General features: G+C 47.3%; 1 protein-coding gene across 17 annotated transcripts in view; it reads left to right on the top strand.

Moving 5' to 3' along the window:
* The window catches only part of SLC2A9 (solute carrier family 2 member 9), a 286,157-nt gene that overhangs the window by 81,088 nt on the left and 184,554 nt on the right, over positions 1 to 20,515 (top strand). For all 17 annotated transcript variants that reach the window (XR_015725597.1, XR_006775167.2, XR_006775166.2 and 14 more), the window contains one exon: positions 9,969 to 10,114. Coding sequence is in view for 14 of the 17 variants with exons in the window: in XM_045771357.2 (XP_045627313.1) it covers positions 9,969 to 10,114 (146 nt within the window). In the remaining 3 variants the exon portion in view is untranslated. The remainder of the gene's footprint in view (positions 1 to 9,968; positions 10,115 to 20,515) is intronic.

The following is a 20,515-nucleotide window of genomic DNA, read 5'->3' on the forward strand; positions in this document are numbered from 1 at the left end:
GAGATGGACCACTCACGGGGCTCTAGCATGCTAACTGAGAAACGCTAACTGGGAGAGATCCGAGTCAACTCCAGAGACCTGGATGGTCTTCAGTATGTCATGCCTTTTGCTTTGTCATCTTCACTATAAAATTCGGATTCCAAGGTTGTCTGTGGTTTCCAGGGGGTTTTTAATGAGGGTTGTGTTTCCTGTCTGGGCCTCTGACTTATTCATTCTTTCATGTATTTGCTGAACATTCATTTATGGGGCACCTGCTATGCCCAGCGTTCTTCTCCATGTTGGGGACACAGTGGAGAATGAAATTCTCTGGTCCCTACTAGGCCCTGCAGCTTACATTCTAGCGGGTGGACAGATCTGTAACTGCATACATGAGGTAGGGAGTGGCAAGCCCTAGGAGAAAAATGAAGCATGACAGGAGGACAGTGGGGGTTATTTTAGATAGGCCAGCCAGGGAGGATCGCTCAGTGGAGGAAACATATGAGCAGAGACCGAAATGAACCGAGAGTGAGGACCAAGTGGATATCAGGGGAGTTGGGTTCTTGACCAAGAGAAGAGTGCACCGGCCCTGCGGTGGGGTCGTGCTTGGCACATTAAAGGGAGAGGGAGAGCGAGCAGGCCGGCCTGGCCGGAGCTTGGTGAGCTGGGGGAGAGTGGCTGCAGACGACGCTGAAGGGGGCCGGTCACATCCTGTAGGGCCTTGTAGGATTTGTGTCAAGGGCGATGGGAAGTCAGAGGAGGGTTGAGAGGAATGTGACGTGAGCTGGTTTTGTGTTTCAGTGAGATTCCTCCTGCTTCTGTGTAGAGCAGAGTGTAAGGGAGGGCAGGGGTGGATCAGGGAGCCAGTTGTCCAGGGCAGAGAGCCATGGTGGGGCCAGATGGTGGCCAGGAGGCAGCGAGGTGCAGCCGGCTGCTGGCTGTGGGGTATGAGAGAACAGGAGCCTCAAAATATACTGTTAAAACCAGCCAACCAGCCAACCACCCAACCACCCTGCTTTCTTTCTAAATATTGCCAAGGCTGTAAGGCATTACTTGTAGGCATTTGTGGAAAGATTGCAAGCTTTTGGATTCGAAATCCCTGCCTTTGTGTCAGATCTCTGCTGCTTGCCAATTACTGACTTCTGGCAAGTTGCTTAATGGCTCTGAACCTCAGTTTCCCCATTTGTAAAATGGAAATAACAATACCTACTTTGCAGGGCTGTCATAAGGCTGACATGATACCATATATATATACACATATATACATATGTATATACATCTATGTACACACATATATACATGTATATACACATATATGTATATATACACACATATATGTATATATACACACATATGTATACACATATACATACGTATATACACATATACGTATGTATATACGTATATATATATATAAAATCTGCCAAATGCTGTTGGAAACTGTGAGCTCGTTAAAAGCTAATTCCCTTCCTTGCTGATGCTCGCACACTGCGGACACCAGGCTTTGGGAGTGATCTGAGCAACAAGTATACATCAGGGAGAGGTGAGCAGGAGAGTGAGGGCCTGAGGAAGTTCAGGGGAGAAGACTTCCTGTCCCTTCCCTGCTCTGCTGGCGGGAAATACTCAGGATTAGTAATAACCAGCCTCGGGGTGAAATTACTTCTCTGTCTTGGTATTCAAGTAGAAAGGAGCTGGCTATAGAAAATGTTAATTGGTAAGAATAATCCCTGGAGGTTATGTGGTGCTCTGCAGTTAACCAGTCCTGTTCATGGTTTCTTCTGCTCTGATCTGCTGCTGAGGCTGAAGGACCGTTATTTTGCCATTTTACATCAAGAACACTGAGGCTCAGAGACGTGACAGTAAAGTGGTTAAGGCTGAGGGCTGTGCATTCACATTGACTGGGTTTTCCCACTCACCTAGCTTAATTTCATTACTTTGTATCAGTTAGATTTTGCTACATTAAAAAAAAAAAGGCAACCAGAAAGGTAATGGCTTCAAGCAATCACCTTTGTGCTGAGCTTAGAATTCCGTGGGCTGGAGGGCAGTTCTAATGTGGGCCAGCTCTGCGGCTGTCCGCTGGGCTCTCTCCCATGCTGTGGTGGGCTGCACACCAGTCAGCAGCGGGGTTTCCAGATGGTTTCACTCGCCTGTTTGGTTGTTGGCAGCTGGGTTGGTCTCGGGATCCCGGCAGGGCCAGCTCCTCTCGGCTCCACATCATCTCTCTGCCTGCTGTAGAGAGGCCCAGTCTTCCCATGGGTTTCTCAGAGTGCCAAAGAGTGGTACCAGGGGCAGGACCCCACGTGCAAGCACCTGTCGAGTCACTGCTCGCGGCACGTTTGTCAGTGCCCCATTGGCTAGGGACACCGTCAGTGTCAGAGGGACCTAAGCCCCCAGGGCTGCAGACTAAAGGGATGTGAACCAGCGGGGCCCCACAGCAGCATTCTGCCTCACTGTCCTAGCCTCTTTCCCAGACCAGCAAAGGGGCTCAATCAAAAGCCCCCCCTGCGGTGGTATGCAAAAATTAACTGATGGGCTGCTAGTGTGAAGCACTTAGTACATTCCAGGCCTATGGTGCCTTCCCCCATCCCGGGAATGGGGACAGGATCCTTGCGATTCTTGGGGCTGTTCTTTTTATTCTCAGCTAATAAGGTACAGATCCCGGGTGTGGACCGAGATGCCTGGTTTCAGAGGCCCTGCCTGCTCAGGACAAAGGCTAGGTGAGATGTGGCATGAAAGGCCTTTCCCAGTAGAGGCCCCGGAGGGTCTCCCTTTCCGGCAGGTTTACGTTTTGTCCATTAGCCTCTTTCTAGTCATCTTGCCTCTCCAGCTCTTCCAGAGGAGGCGAAACTTGCTGCGCATAACTAGTTTCTCTCCGAGTTTCCTTAATTAAAAATAAGCTGGACTTGAAGAGAGAGGCCATTTTTACAAAGCCCCATATTCAAGTCAGATGTCTGTTAGACCCCTTTTCTGATGAGTTTTCCAAAAAGAAATAGGAAAAAAAAAAGTAAGAACAAAAGAGGGGAGAAAACAACAGACTCTCTAACTTCTAGAGTATAGCCTATGGGAGGCGGCCAGGACATGGAGGCTTCATGTCATTTATTCTCATCAGACCTCCTGAGGCAGGGACGGGGCCTTGCAGGCATTTAAAGGAAGGCAGTTGGTCAGAAAAGGGAAAATTGCTGGCCAGGAAATGAATTGGCTGTCCTCCTTGTAATAAATAATTTAAAGCCAAGTGATAAGCCCTGGAGGGTTTTCAGAAGGCTGTGCTGCTCAAGCCAGGTTTGTGGGCAGTATTTGGAACCACAGTAGAAACCCCGGACACCTTCCCCAAGTGTCCTTTCTCTAAAAAGCTTGGCAAAAAAAGAAACAGATTTTTACATTGACACAAACTTGATGCAGCTTGGTGTTAGAGGCAAAATCCATGCAGGTGGTCAGGTCGAAGTAGTACAGAGGTGTTTCGTGTTTGTGGAAGATTACGTTGGACGGGTTCCTGCCCAGCTGTCCCAGTACCGCCCTCACTCCCAGGGGTCCAAGTCCACGTCCACTGCATTAGGAGCTCTCTGATGGACCCGCTCTTCTACCACAGTAGGTGGTCTCTGCTGGATACATCGGAGCAGCAGCATTTAGAGAAGCATATGACATGCAAAGAACATGAAATCAGGGCCAAGGATGTGACTTTAAGTTCTGGCTCTACCAGTGACTTACCAGGTGACCGTGGAACGAGCATTTCACCTCTCTGGGCCAGTAACGTCATCTAGAAAGTAAGGAGGATTGGACTCAGGGAGCTGAGGTTGCTACCAGCCTGAAAAATCTGCTTTGGCTCCCTTTTGTACTCACCTTCGAGCTACTACCTTGAATGATCTCTTGAAGCTTCTGGAGCTCACATGCCACACATACCTGTATTGTTCACTCATTAAACAACATCACAGAATAGGAGGTGGTGAAATAAGAGTATAGGGCAGAAACACTGGCCCTCTTGTCTGGTGGGGTCAGCTCATGTGTACCAAGCCCCGAGACCTACCCAGTGATGTCCCAGAACAGGCTCCCATCAAGGCTGTGGGCTGCTCTTAAAAGCAAATTATTTATCATTATTCTGCCTACTGGCCCAAAGATGTCCACATCCTCATCCCTGGAACCAGCAAATATGAGCTGATGTGACCAGAGGACTTTGTAGATGTGATGAAGTTAAGGACTGTGAGACGGGGCGCTTACCCTGGATTACCCAGGTGGGTCCCCTAAGATCACAGGGGTCCTGATACGTGAAAGAGGAAGGAGGAGTCCGAGCCAGAGAAGGGAGACAGGAGGGTAAGAGCAGAGGCTGCAGGGATGCAGCGGTGGGGAGGGCCCACAAGCCAAGGGGGGTGGGCGCCTCTGGAGTCTGGGAAAGGCCGGGAAGCCGACTGTCCCCTAGAGCCTCCAGAATGACCGCAGCCCTGCCGTCACTTTGATTTTAGCCCACGTCCCATTTTACACTGTGACCCCCCGAACCACGTGACATAAATTTGTGGTGTTTGACATCTAAGTTTGTGGCGATTTGTTACAGCAGCGGTAGGACACTAGTAAAAACACTAGTCATAGTTTTAATATGATTTGAGTCAAATTTTAACATGACAAACAGCATGTGAGGTGTTCAGAAGGATGGATTCGGTCCCAGCCCTGCTGCTTACTGGCTGGGTGACCTCAGACAGATTTCTTTACCCCTCCGAGCCTCCGTTTCCTCACAAGTACAGTTCAGATAACAACAAAGCTACCTGACAATGTTCAGGTACTGTATAGGGGTGTGTGTCTGTGTGTCTGTGTGTGCATGTGTATTTCTGCATGTGTGCATGTCCTTGTGTGTCTGAGTTTGTGTGTCTGTGTATGTGTGTATACATCTGTGTATGTATGTGTCTGAGTCTGTGTGTATGTATGATTGTATGTGTGTGTTGGAATGTCTGTGTCTATGTGTAAATGTGTGTGTGTCTGTGTGAAGAGAAAACAGAAAAATTAAAATACACAACTAAAATAGCATATAAATCAGGAAGGCAGTAAGTGAAGTTGGTGTGTGTTAAATTCTTTGCGTTGTCTGGGAAACACTAAAAGTACTAATTTATATTAGATTTCACTAAAACATAGATTCGTGAAATGATCTCTAGAGCAATTATTAAAACAAGAGAAAATATACACTGGAATATTACTCAGCCATCAAAAAGAATGAAATCTTGCCTTTGCTGTGACACGGATGGAGCTAGAGAATATAATGTTAAGCAAAATAAGTCAGAGAAAGACAGATACCACATGATTCCACTCATATGTGGAATTTGAGAAATAAACAAGCAAAGGAAAAAAGAGAGAGACAGACCAAGAAACAGACTCTTAACTCTAGAGAACAAACTGGTGTTACCAGAGGGGAGGAGGGTGGGCATGAAATAGGGGCTGGGACTAAGGAGGGCACTGTCGTGATGAGCACTGGGTGTTGTATGTAAGTGATGAATCACTGTATGGTACACCTGAAACTAATGTCGCACTGTGTGTTAACTATGCTGGAATTAAAATAAAATAAATTAAAATAAAATAAGATAAAATCTCATTAGTAATTAAGGAAATGCAAATTAAAACCACAATTGATAAAAATTAAAAAGACCAATAACGCCGAATATTGGCAAAAAAGTGGAGGAAAGTGCATTTCATACCTCTCTCATCAAGGTGTAAATTGGTATGATAATTTGGGGAAATTGGCTTTACTAAAACTGAACAAATGTATCTTATGGTTGCAATATCTATATAAACTTGCTTACGTGTGCGCCAAAAGACTTGTGTAAGAATGTTTATGGGGCACTGTTAGTGTTAATCCTAAACTGGAAAACACCGGAGTGTCCGCCAACAGGGAGGCAGTGAAGCGGGATATACTCCTACGCTGGAATATTACAGCACAGCAAGAACACATTACAGTTACGTGCTACAAGTGGGTGCATCTCCCATCCATGAGAAGCACAGAGATGAGAGATGAGAGAAACCCATCGCCTGTGATTCCGCACACGGAGCTGTGGTGATAGCAGTCAGGCTGGCGGTGACCTCTGGGGAGAAGGGGGAGGATGAGGATTCTGAGGAAGCGCAGGCTGGGGGGGCCTCTGGGGGGCTGGTGGTGTAGGTTATTCTGGACCTGGGTGGAGGTTGCACAGGTGTGTGCATTTTGTGATGATTTCCCCAGACTGCATTGTGCAATTGGAAGATGTGTGTCATATTTTCATTTTCAGTAAAATGCTTTGGACTGGACTCAAATTTTTCTGCACCCCAGTAGGAAAATGCACATTTCCCGTTGTCCCTAAAGTATTTCCTTCAGCATCTCTGATTTCCCTAGAGAATATTTACCGAGGTGCTTTTTGCTTTTCAAGAGCTAAGAGCTGCTGCTCACTTTGGACTCCAGGAGGAATGAGGAAGCTAAGCTAGCCCCGTGTGAGGGAGTGTCGCCTGACTGCTCCTGGCACACCATCAGGCCATGCTCTCTGAGGAAGGGGAAGGCCTTCTGGAAGTTGTAGCAGGCTCGGGACACTGGAACTGTTGTTGATGTTTTAGCTAAGAGCCAGAGGCCCGCTGCCCTCTGCTTGCTGCTTGGAGTCTGTGTCCCTGTTCAGCTGGTCACCGGGGCCTCCCCCCATGGACCACACTTGTAACTAAGGACCAGCCCGCCGGGGGTCCCAACCACTGGTGCCCCGCTGCTCGGCATTTCTGCAGCCTGGATTAAATAAATAACAGTAGGGCGGCAGTGGCGTGGGGACCCATTCGGTATGTGTCGATCAAGCACCTGTCCTGGGGCTGGGACTGCGCTCTCATGAAACGTCATTGTGGCTTCAGGTGGGGAAACAGATGGTAAGGTAAGTACCAAACAGGGTACTTTGAGGAAGCGCTAAGTGCTGGGAGGAGCTAAGACTGGATGCAGAGACAGCACTGGGAGGGGGCCGATCGCAGAAGGTGGTCGGGGACGGCCTGAGTGAGGAGGTGTGCTGGTGTCCTGGGGCTGCTGGAACAGAGTGCCACAAATGGGGGTACCTCAAACGACAGAAGTGATGCTGTCAGAGTTCTGAGGCCAGAACTCCAAAACCGGAGGGAGAAGCAGCTCCGTGCTCTGCCCTCCCGGCATCGGGCAGCTGCCAGCAACCCGTGACCTTCCCTGGCTTGTGGCAACATCACTCCAGTCTCTGTCCCCACCTTCACATGGCCTCCTCCTCTGTGTCTTCACATGGCCTCTTAGGAGGACCCCAGTCACTGGACTTAGGGCCCACCCTCATCCAGGATGACCTCACCTTAACTTGATTACCTCTGCAGAGAACTTCCAAACGAGGTCACGTTCAAGGGGGTGGTAAGACAGGAAGCGTATCGGGGGTCAGCTTAGAAGGTTCTGACAATCAGGGTTCCAGATAAAGAGAGCAACAAAGACCAATATCCCACAGTCAGTATGCACCCAGAGGGTTCAGTAAACCCCAAGGCTGGGGCCCCTGGGGAGGAAGAGGAGCAGGAGATGGGGGTCATAGGTCGAGAGAGGCCACTCGGGTGTGGGATGCCTGGTAGCACCACGGGCCTCGGATGACCTATGCCCTGGTTTGCCCGGGACTCAGGGTGTTTGTTCCTGTCACACAGGACTTCCGTTGCTAAAACCAGGACAGTCCCCAGCAAACTGGGGGGCGTTGGCTTTCATGTAGACCACCTCCTCATTCACCCACGGTTTAGCTACAGCCTCTCATGTTGCCACATCATTTCGTGACAGTCCAGTAAGAATAGTCACCATGTATGGATAGCCTGCTGTATGCCGGGCACTCTGCTAAGCATTTCACACACATCACGTGTGCGCCCGGCTCCTCTACGAAGGAAGTATTATGACGGTCCCATGTGTGGCCCCGGGCCCTTCACCGCCACCATTCCGCCTCTGGCCCACCAGCTCTAGCATTTCTCATTCGTGTTTTGAGAGATGATTGGCTCCAGTGCGCTCCAGGAGCACCAGAGAAAGGAAGCTGTTTTGTAAGTGCCTGTCAAGTGACCACATGTGAGGCGGGAGCCTTACGTGTAACGGCCTTCCCACTGCACCAGAAATAGATAGCAATTATTACCCTAATTCTATAGAAGAGGAAGCTGAGACTGGGAGAGGCTAATTGACTTGATCAAGGTCACCTTGCAAGGAAGCAAGGGCTCTGGGCTTGAATCCTCGTACGTCTCTCCCTCTGTTGCACTGTCCCCTACGCAGAAAGGGGTCAAGCTGGTCCGTGGCCAGCCAGTTTTTCCACGAGGCCAGCTGCTCTCAGTGTGTGTGTTCTGGATAAAAATTCACATATCCTCTGGCTTATGTTGTGACTTTGCAGCTAATTCCTGTTTCTTTGTACCTTAAGCGTCTTTGCCTTTCTGGTGAGCCAGGAAAAGTTATTCTGGGCTGAGAGGCAGTGAATGAGATCCTCAGCTTATTAACTGGGCCACGTATTCCCTTTACTCTGGGCCTTTTTTTTTTTTTTTTTTTTTTAGGAAGAGCCTCCCTGATGGCTAGCAACTGGGGTGAATTCAGCTTCCCTGGAAGCACATGGATTGGTACCTAAAGTGTGTCAGGAACCGTACTAGAGGCATCAGGAGGCCAGGGCAGGAAAGAAATGTTTGATGCTTTCACAGTCTGGTGGAAAATTAGACAGTAAGAATTCGTGCTGTGGGCACTGCTTTGCAGAGCACTGCACGATGAGTGAAGCACCTGGCAGACCCGGTCTCACGCTCCCAGCAGTCCTATGAAGTTAGGCTCAGTTCTCATTCCCATCTGTGGAGAGGGAAACTGAGGCTGAGAGATGCTAACTCCCCACCCAAGGCCTCACTGGGATTCTGCCCGGGAGGCCATGTGGCTCCAGAGTGCATCGTCTGTGCTCCCAACGCGCCGTGACTCCGCCTGGGACAAGCGCATTTGTAGACCTGTAGGTAGGCCTGTAAAGGGCTTTGAGAATAGCCCTGCCCAGCTGCAGGTGGAAAACTTACCTGAAACCGACGAGCACTCGATAAAATGCTGTAAAATGGGTAATACAATATCTGCCCGATCTGAGTGCCATGATTTACATAAAGAGGCACTGCTAGCTAGTGGGAAAAGCTCGAGTTCTAGAATCAGAGACCTGATCTATTGGGCAAAATAATCTCTTTGGGCATCTCTGGATGTCACTTGGTGATTTGGGAAAGTTACTCCATTTGTACCTCAGCTTCCTCATGTTTAGAATAAGGATAATAATAGTACATTTACTTCAGTGGGTTATTAGAAAAATATATACTATATGTAAGAGATAAGAAGGATCCCTGCTACTTGGTAAGCACTAGGTATGTTGACTGTTAACACCACCAATACCATGCCCTGACACCACTTCCACCATCACCTTCACCTCCATCACCATCACCACCATCACCTCCATTACCACCATCACTACCACATCCTCCTCCACCACCGTCACCACCAGCATCATGACACCACCACCATCACCTTCACCTCCATCACCATAACCACCACCACTACCACCATCACTACAAACACCCCCACCATCACCACCACCACCCCCACCATCACCACCACCACCACCATCACTTCCATCACCAACTTCACCTCCATCACCACAGCCACCACCATCATCACCATCACCACCACCACACCACCATTACCAGCATCACTACCACATCCTCCTCCACTACCATCACCCCCACCATCACCACCATCACCACCACCACCACCACCACCATCATCATCACCATCATCCACTTCCCCTTCTGTGAAATCTACCTCCCGGCCATACCCCATGGATGAAATGATACGGGGTGTGTGAAAGCATCGGCAGTTTGTGCAGAATGCTGGGAGGGTGTTGTGGCTACGCTGCCGTTCTTGAGAGGGCACAGCAGAGGGAAGGGCTCTGACCAGTCTTCCTTGAGGACGACGGCCCTCTCACTGCCCAGAGTGCTCTCCCCTCAGAGAAGACCGCCCTCTCACGGCTGCCATGCTTCCTTCACAGGCATCGCCCTCAGCGCGCTCCCCATGTACCTGAACGAGATCTCGCCCAAGGAGATCCGCGGCTCTCTGGGGCAGGTGACCGCCATCTTCATCTGCATTGGTGTGTTCGCCGGGCAGGTGCTGGGCCTGCCTGAGCTGCTGGGAAAGGTAAGTGTGGCTCGCTGGCCCACCTTGACCCTTCTCATTTCATGCCGTCCTCTCAGCCCCCCATGTCCCTTCCAGGATGAAGGGTAGTCGGAGGTGAGCCTTGCCTCCAAAGGTTTGTCCCTGTGTCTTGGAATTCCTGAGCATTCAGGCCTTTCCCTTATTATCGGAGGACAGTTGCTGAGTTCCTTCAATTGTGTTTGCTTTTTTGGTTTCTTTTAGAACATAAAGAATACATAACAAATTCAAACCTTATAGAATGTTCAATCCGCCCACCCAATGAACTATGGTCAGCAGCTCTATTTGTATTTATTGAAGCTTTCTTCTTTGCTTATACAAACCTATATAAACATATATAGTTTTTGTTGTTGTTGTTGTTGTTTAATGGAACCGTGCCGTGCACATTGTTCTGCAGCTTGCTGTTGTCATTTCCTATAGCTGGGGCATCTTTCCAAGATGTTTTGCTTTGCTCTACCTCACTCTTTCTTTCCTACATAAATATATGGTTGTACAGTCTTCTCTTCTGGGCAGTGGGAGAGCCTGACTTTGCATCCCAGTTCAACAGTTGACTTGCTGTGTGGCCTTGGCGAGGAGGAAAGCCTCACCCAGGTTGGGGTGGGGGAGGGTGGGATCAAGGAAGGCTTCCCAGAAGAGGTGGCCTCTAGATGGAACCGTGTGGCTGAGCAGGAGTTAGGCAGGTGACAATGGGGTTTGGAGAGAAGACATTGCAGAGAGAGGGGTAATGGAAGAAAAGGCCTGTGATGAGGACTGGCCCTGACAGCATTCAAGTACCTTGAGGGCCAAGAGGAAAGCCTGTGTGGGGAGTGTGAGAAGTGAGGTGCCTGTTCACGGAGCCAAAGTAGACTTCATCCTGGGGCACTAGGGAGCTCAGTGGCACTTGCAGGGGAGTGACATGGCCAGGTCCAAGTTAGAAGGTGGCTCTGGGGATGGGGACGATGTGGACTGGTGTGGGAAGGGTGGGAAGGGAGAGGAGGACCCGGCAGACACTGGAGAGAGGGACGGAGGTGGTGGCCCTGGGGAAAGGGGAGGGGATGGAGTCCACAGACTTGCTGCCTCCGTGTCCCACCAGGACGAGGGAAGAAGAACATGGTCTTCCCATGTACACTGGAAGATTGGAGAGAGGGAACAGATGGACCACTGGTGATGGTGGGATGTCCACTGCCCCCCACGGTCTGGCGCTTGGACAGAGCACAGCTGGCAGACCCTGTGAGCTGCACCCCTGCAGGGGGAGGCGGCAGTAGGAACAGACGTGACAACGCACACATCACATGCTAACTTTTTATGCCATCCAAACCCTCACAGCGACTCTGTGAGCGGCTCACCTCTGCGGCTCTGGATGTGGAAGCGGAGAGAGGTGAGGTAGGGAACTGAGTCCTAAGAACACGGAGCTGAAACCAGGCCCCGGGTCGGTCTGCTTCCAGACCCATGCATGGGGCACGTCTTACACAGCTAAGAACAGGACATGCTGGGCTCCCTGGGAGTGTGAGCAGGATTCTGACACTGATTCTGATGTGCTGGTTCTTTCCTCACATCAAGCAGTTCTCCCCACCAGCCAGGTGTCCTGCAATTCAGCTTGATTCTGACACCATCTACCTGGACACGGCGTCAGACCCCTCGGGGTCAGGGCTCCGTCCCACGAGACTGTTCCCACTTCAGATGCCAATTGCAAGTCCAGGTTGTCACCTACGCTTCTGACTTACTGGCTGTAAATCAGTGGTTCCAACGACTTCCTCCTTGGGTTCAGGACACGGGGACCAAGCTACTTATGAGATTACAGGTTTATCATAAAAGGATAGGACTCAGAAGAGCCAGATGAAAGACACACATGGGGAAAGGCATGCGGAGGGCATGGAGCTTCCCTGCCTTCTCCCGAGCGTCACTCCCTCAGAATCTTCCAAGGTCACCAACATGGAAGCTCTCCGAACCCCATCCTCTGCGGGGGGCGGGGGGTTGTGGAGGCTTCATTACAAAGGCAGTGTTGTTTAGATCATTGGCTGTTGAGGACTGAACTCAATCTCCAGCCTTTCCCCTCCCTGGAGGTTTCAGGTCATGTGGTTGGCTCCACTGGCACCCAGCCCCCATCCTTAGGTTCTTTCTTAAAGTCTCTTCATTAACATAAACTCACGTGTGGCTTAAAGGGGTTTTTATGAAAATCAAGACACCTTTATTACTCTTACCACTTAGGAAATACCAGGGGTTTTAGGAGCTCTGTGCCAGAAATGAGGAAGACCAAATATATGCTTCTTTTTATATCACAGTAAGACAGTGAGAGCTTAGGTGGGGAGAGAGTACTGGGCCCCTTTGTGCATGTGCCTTACTGACCCTGCAGCCGGCTCCTGCCCCCTTCAGGGAGGGTTTTATAAGCTGAGGAATCAAGCATGACAAGATAATGGGAGCTGATGGCATTTATCACTTAAAAATATTTTCGAGTGTTTGCCAACACTTTTTTTTTTTTTTAAAGATTTTATGTATTTATTCGACAGGATAGAGACAGCCAGCGAGAGAGGGAACACAAGCAGGGGGAGTGGGAGAGGAAGAAGCAGGCTCATAGCGGAGGAGCCTGATGTGGGGCTCGATCCCATAACGCCGGGATCACGCCCTGAGCCGAAGGCAGACGCTTAACCGCTGTGCCACGCAGGCGCCCCTGCCAACACTTTTGATTGTGTTAAAATATGCATAAGATTTAGCATGTTAACCATTTTGAAGTGTACGGTTCCCTAGCATTGCGCATGGCTTCTTATACTTCACCTGATCCAGGTCACTGCAGAAGCATCTGCTTCTCATCTTTCATTATCAACCCTTTTGGGTTATTATGGCCACGGTTTTGTTTTTCTCTTTTGCAAAAACAAAAACAACTCACACTTTACGTTTGTGGTTGTCACATGCGTAATGATTTCTATAAGTAACGGGAGCATGGTGGAAACAGTCTCCTTACCAAAGTGAGATCCCACATTAAAGAGACTCTTTTGCTTTTTGTTTTTAAAATATTTTAAAATTCTAAAAGTCAATGTTATGCGTGTGACAAAAATAAAAACGATGTAACAATGACAGCCTCTGTCCCTTAAATGTAAAAATGTATTTTGAAGTCAACAAACAGGACTGTTGTCCTCCCAGAGTAAAAAAAGTAATAATCTGCCTCCATAGAGAATAAGCTTTTCTCTTTCAAGGTAAGTTCCAACTCCTTATCACACTCCTCTCTTGTAAGTCAGAGTCAGGGCCTTTCTGCCACTGGGAGCCTGTCTTAGCTCAGGCTGCTTGTAACAAATACCACAGGCCGGGCAGCTTACAAACAAGACAGTTTGTACCCTTCACAGTTCTGGAGGCGGGAAGTCTGAGATCAGGGGCCAGATCTGGATAGGGCCCACTTCCTGCCTTGTGGGCTGCCGCCTTTTCACTGTGTCCTCAAATGGGGAGAGACATCCTCTTTTTCAGGTCTTTTCAGATAAAGGCATTCATCCTATTCATGGGGGCTCCGCCCTCATGACCTGAACACCTCCCAGGGGCTCTACGTCCTAACATCATCACCTTGAGGTTAGGTTTCAACATGTGAATTTGGGGGCTGGGGGATACAAAACATTCCATCTGTAATAGGTCCCTCGGTCTTTCTTAAACCTCTGCGTTGTCTCTTCATTCACTCTCTCCTTAGCTCATTCGGTACACTCTTGAATAATGAGTTGGTTGCTGGAGCTGCAGCTTCAGGCATGAACATCAACTGGGTATATTCTGACGTTTATGATGCTCATGGTCTGCAGGGACCATGTGACCCTGAGCAGGTCACCACCTCCGTGAGCCAGAGTCCTTCTTGGTAGCAGGCATGCTTGCAAGGCCCGAGTCCCCAGGCTCCACTCCAGCATGACTTTCCCTGGGGAGCATCTCTGGCAAACAGTGACGCTGTTCATCATCTCCCCGGAACAGAACCTTCGCAGGTACCTGTCCCATGCTGTCATTTCTCTTTGCTTCTGCATCTTTTCCCTCTGGTAGGTCCTGTCTTACACAAAATCCAGAGGCTGCAAGTTTATTCCCTCGTTCAGCAAATATTTAGAAAGCTGCTCTGTGCCCTGTGTTGGGCTGGTTGCTGGTGGCCATGCACAGAGGGACCAGATTAGTCCTTGCCCTTGGGGAGTTCAGGAAAGACAAGTAACCAAGGATCACCAGCATGATGGGGGTAAGGTAGGGCACTGCTCTGGAGCAGGGTGCCCGGAATGGTTGGTTTTCCTGTAGAAATGACATTGAAACTCCTCCCTTGGGGGTTGGTAAGATTTACCCAGGCCAGGCTGGTGGACGGATAGAGAGGCAGAGGTGGGAAAGTGTTCCAGGCAGAGGAGACAGTCTAAGGGAAGGCCCTGCCATTTATCCAGAGGCAGAAGCCCCACGGGGACTGGGCATTGAGAGGGAGAGTAGGCGGGCACTGGAAAGGTAAGTAGGGGCCACGTCCCGAGGAGCAGGAGGCCCACCTATGTGAGTTACAGTGAAGGGTGGGCAAGATGAGCGGGTTCAGTGGGGTTGTGGCTACTGGGGGACACGTCCTGTCCACTGAGAGCAGCTGCTGCTGTTTCCATGACAGGCACTGGGCTACAGCTGATAGATTTTCTGATTTTCAAGAGAAGTTAGAATCTAGGTATCTATGCATATTTCTTAATTTTTAAATATTAGAAAGTTGACCTAAAAACAAAACAAAACAACAACAACCTTCCATTTGTGGGCTGGATCCTGCCCGTGGTGACTTCACACACCTTGACGCACCTGCGGAGGCTTATCTTTAGTCAAGAGCCTTGAGCGGTCATCTGCAGGTGGAAATAAGGCAACAATAGGATAAGATGTGCACTTGAAAAAAGAGGCCTGCGTGGCTCAGTCAGTTAAGCGTCCAGCCCTTGAACTAGGCTCAGGTGTTGATCTCATGGTCATGAGTTCAAGTCCCGCATTGGGCTCCACGCTGCGTAGGGAGCCTACTTAAAAAAAAAAGACTTGGGCTGCCGCGTGGAGAAAATATTAGACACCAGCCAAACCCAGAGAGACTGCACTGGTCCAGTGGGGAGACAGGAGCTTGGATTAGAGTAGTGGCAGTGGACACAGAGACAAGCAGATGAGCTTGCTTGGTGAGTGGTGGGGTGCAGTGTCCAGGGGAGGAAGAGTCAGGATAAGTCCTGGTGTCTGGCACATCAGCCAGGTAGAAGGGGTACCGGATGCTGAGATAGGGAGCCCTGGAGGGAAGCAGCTTTGCAGAGGACAAGGTCACTGAAATGAACTGCCCAAGTCAGAACAACTTGAAGGCAGAGCTGATTTGAAGACCCGGGGACCTGGATTCCCACACCTAGATTCCCGGGCAGGGGTACCTCCCACAGCAACAAGGTTTGCAAGCCTGGTGCTGACCAGCGGCACAGTGCCCAGGCCCACCTCTGGCTCTGAGCCAGCTGAGAAAGGTGGGCCATTGCTCCCCAGAGGCTGTCTTTTCCCACCAGGTTGGATTTTTCCAGAGTTTTGGACCTGGCTAGAGGATATGTCATTCAGTAAATGCCTTATTTTCAAAGCCATGCTCCGGGAAGTTGGATAGTGGGCTTCTGACAGAGGGAGGAAGGTCAAATGGAAACTTTTCATTCATCTCTGCAGGCATTTATCATATTCTTGCTGCGTGAGACCCACAGTCATTTCACCTGAGTGTCAGAATCTCATTTTCTCTGTTTTCATCATATTTCTCATTTACCTTCAAAGACAGACAGCTGAGCTTGTGAGAAAAAAGAAAAAAAGTAAAGAGAACAGGACTGTGTTACCATGCAAGCAATTGCTTTGAAATGCAGAGGCTGGAGGAAGTACTGGGAAGACTTTTAGAACAGACCGCCAGAAGGCACGACAGGGAAGTAAATGTAGGAATCAACACTTACGCCGCAAATTTAATCAAAGACACATCACAAAACGTGGGAGTTGAACATTTTTGTGACATTTTATGCTTCCAAAGGATATTTTTAAAACATATTAATTAGCTATTTCTCCTGCAGTGGGAAAGAAGAAAGGAAGCTGGATGAAAATTGTAGGCAGAGGGGCGAGAAGACAGGGGGACCATGTGGGGCCATCAGTGCATGGTTCATCCGCGGGGGTCAGGGGGCATCCGTTCCGGGTGAGCTAGCGGACCAGGACAGGCCGGGGGCCTCCCAGTCCATCACTGTTCTCGGGGCACACACTTCACATACGACTTACATCTGTTTTGTCCTTTTGTAGAAAAATCCTGTGCTCAGCTGAGAACATTTGAAAAACATAAAGAAAGAAGTAAAACCACTTGAAATTCTGGCATGTTAGGGGAGGCGGGTACTTTGAGTATTTTGGTCTATTCTCTATGTTTTTATATCTCTGTTATGCAATAGAGGTTAATACCATGACTAGCTTTGTGTTTTGCTTTTAAAAAATCACCACTATATCAAAATCATTTCTGTGTCTCGCTAAAGATTCTTTGTAAGTACATTTGTAAAGTAGCATAAATAGACGTTCAGCAATAGCCTTGGATTCCATCACAAAGGTGCACCGCGACGGTTGTCCATTACCAAATGCCTTAGCCTTTTGAATTTTCAAATCGAATATAACAAATCAAATACTATCGAAGCAAATACCTTTCATAAATCTTTTTTTTCTAAGTGTTTATTTAAATTCCAATTAGTTAACATACAGTGTAATATTAGTTTCAGGAGTCCAGGAGAGTGATTCATCACTTCCAGTGCTCATCAGGACAAGTACATTCCTTAGTCCCCATCACCTTGTCACCCATCCCCTCCCATGAATCTTTTAACTCTTTCCTCTTAACTTACTTGATTTTTATGATTATAATGCATCCATACCCATTGTATACAATATGGAAGAATGTGGAAATTAAGAACATTAGACTTCTGTGTTTTACCATTTCTAGATAAAGATTCTAATAGTTTTTAATTTTTCTCGCCAGTATTTTTAATCATATAATCTTGCACACAGTTCATTCCATGTATAATTTTTTATATGCTGATTATATTGCAACATTAGGTTGTGAACAAGGCATTGAAATTATTTAGCATGATCATTTTAATAATCGTACAATATTTTGAGTTACCATAGTCTGTTTCATTGTTCTTTTATCTTCTGGAAGTTTGGATTGCTTCCAGCCTTTATTAGTGAAACACTGCGATTTGAAAACTTGAGATGAACAATCCTCTCCTAAATCATTACTCAACTCTCTAATTATTCATGTGGTTTAGTGCCCCCAGAAATGGAAGCAGTAGGTCAAAGAATACAAATTTATTTAAGGTTTTTTTATGCATATTATCAAATATTTCTCCTGAGAGTCTGACTTTCCCACCAGCAGTGCTCAAGACCGTAGGTATCACTATATACCTCTGTCATCCATAAGCATTTAAATCACTCTTTGATATTTTACAGGATAAATAATATATAGTGACATTATAATACTATTTTGTGTTTATTAGTGAGATTAGATGTTTCATAAGTGTGTTAGTTTCCTATTGGTGCTGTAAGAAATTACTACAACAGAGGGTCCCCTGGGTGGCTTAGTCGACTGAGCATTGACTCTTATTTCTGTTCAGGTCATCATCTCAGGGTCATGAGATTGAGCCCCAAATCAGGCTCCCTGCTCAGCGCAGAGTCTGTTTGACATTCTTTTCTTCTCCCTCTGCCCCTCCCCCTCCAACTTGTGCTTGCTCTCTCTCTCTCTCTGTCAGAGAAAAACTACTGGAAAGCTACTGATTGTGTGTGGTAATCTGGAACTCTCTTTTGCTTTCTCGTAGTTTCTGTTTGTTTGCTTACCTAGACAATTCACATGAATGATTATTGATGGCATCTGCAGAGACTGATAATTTTGTCCCCTCCTTTCTAAAACGTATGCCTCTTAGGTCTTTACTGACATTCATGTCTTCTTGCGTTGGCTGGGATGTTAACAGTGTTGACTGTAGGAGACATCTTTGTTTTCCTGATTTATTGGGAAACTTATTGTGTTTCACTATTGGGCATGTTAATTTTTATTAATTTAAAATTTATGTTATTTATCCTAGTGAGGAATTATCTATCCCATCTTGGTTTTTATAGACTATCTGCAATGTGTAAAATATCTTCTGATTTTTATTAAGCTATTGATGCTTTTCTGTTACCTGACAATCAATTACTGGATGTGTTATAATATTAGGATATCTTGTATTAAACCGTCCTTACATTCCTGGGATACATCTTCCTTGGTCCTTGTGGAATATTTTTATATGTTGTTAAATTTGATTCATTCATATCTTGTTTAGTGTTTATATACTTAGGTCCATAGTGGAAATTTGCCTAGAGTTTTTAATGTTTAACCCATATTTTTATCTCTCTTTATCTTTTACTCTTTCTAGAGCAGTTTCTGTAACATTAGTTGGTAACTAAAGCATCAAAAGAGCTCACTAGTAGAACAGTCTCAACCTAGTTTTTCAGGAAGAAATTCTTTGAAGGAACTTTATCAGCTTCTTCTTTAATAATCTGTTTTCTCTTGGGTCAATTTTGTTATTTTCTGTCTTTTCAATTAAGTTATGTATTTCATTGGCACTTTCAAATATGTATGCAAATGTACATAAAACTATACAAGTTTTAATGTCCTCCATGTCTATATGTCTTCTCACTCAATTTAGTTTTACTTACTGGATTTTGCTGGCTCTCTCTCTCTACTTTTTTTTTTTCTTTGCTCTCTTTTTTAAAACAAGATTTCCAAGTGGTTGCCTCTAATTTTGTTATTTGACAGATAAAACTCCGTTATTCATTTTACTGCTTTCCAGTTTTATTAGTTTCTGATTTATTATTATACATTTTTTTCTTTGAACAGAGATTTGCCAACATTCCTGAGATTGTCATATGCCACTTTCTCAATGTGATTGCTTTCTAAATCATTGATTCCTTATTCAGAACAATTCCTTATTGCAAACAATGTTCTCAATCCTCAAGTAGCTGTGACTTTGTTATTACCACTCATTGCCAGTTTTGTTTTGTTGTGTAAAGAGAAAGTAATCCATTGTGTCTCCCATTCTGTGGCTGGTTCGTGGTCAGCCTGGGTAAATATTCCGTGTCTGCTTAAGGACAGTGGCTCTTTCTTATACCATTGCACCCTATAGACCTGGCAGCACGAACTGATCATTGTTGCATCACGGTCACTATTGTTGATCTACAAAGTACAAAGGATCTCATGCCAGAAAACATTCCCCATGAGATTAAAAAATGTAACTCTGTAACAGAAGAATGAACTCCGAAGGGAGGGTCACGGGCCAGCTCCTGCGGCAGCACGTACAGTGTGGTACAGTGCAGCGAGGTGCGGTGTGCTGTGAGCGTGCAGTGAGCTAAGCACGGTGCCATGGGGGGCAGTGCAATGGGCATGTGGGTTCCAGTGCCAGACTGCCTGGGTCTGCATCCCAGCACCACCCCCCGTGCGCTGTGGGATTTTGAGTAAGTTACAAAACCTCTCTGAGCCTGTTTCCTCCCCTCTTCAGTGGCATTACAGTGGCACCTGTTCCATGGGGCTTTTGTAAGACTTGCAGAAGGAAACCATGTCAAGCACTTGGAACAGTGCCTGCAGCCGGTGCTAAGTTGATGTCAGCCAATATCTCATTTAACTCATGTAGGAGTACTTGGGAATACATATTATTACTTTCTATTTTACAGATTAAAAGCTCAGCCTCAGACAGGTCTAATAGTTACCAACTGACTGCAGCAGGAAGGCAGTGGAGCCTAAGTTTCCTGGCTTTGAAGCCTGTGACCTCTTCGCAGTAGAACTGAAGTCCTGACTTGTTTTAGGGGAACTCGGGAGGATGTCCCCAAAGCTTAGAGTCCTGGGATAGGAACCCAGGCCGGTCAGTCCTCTTCAGGCTCGTATTTTTCTCAAGTGGACCCAACCCCCGAGTGTGTGAAAACACTTAGTTTCTGTGAGCTTTTGATCCAGAACTCTCTGGACTTCAAGCCCTGGAAGAAAAGAGAGCTTGATTTTTATAAGAATATAAGGAGAAATGTATTCATCTATGTTAAATGATTTCAAGCCCCAAACAGCCCAACATTCTCTCCTGATAAGAATCGTCTTTATTCCACCGTGACTTCGAAATCACACCTTTCCTCTTTGAAATGAGAAATCTCATTTGGGCATGACCCGGCTGCTTTCTGTAGCTGGAGAAAACATTCAGCTGGCTTGGGAGCAGCCACATGACGAATTTCCTTTGAAGGGAAACAGGAAACAAGAAAATTGGAGTCTGTCACCTCTGCATTCTTCCCTCACTTCAGAGCTCCTCACAGGTCGCTGTCCGTGCTCCTTCAAACGACATTCAGAGACCCGAATCTTCTCTTTTACATGATTCAGCCTTTTCAAGTGGGGCAGTTCGAGTCCGGTTCGCTTCCAGAGTCCGC

Source organism: Ursus americanus, chromosome 8, assembly GCF_024610735.1.
Source record: "Ursus americanus isolate L20-20 chromosome 8, mUrsAme1.1.p, whole genome shotgun sequence".
NCBI classification, from domain to species: Eukaryota; Metazoa; Chordata; class Mammalia; order Carnivora; family Ursidae; genus Ursus; species Ursus americanus.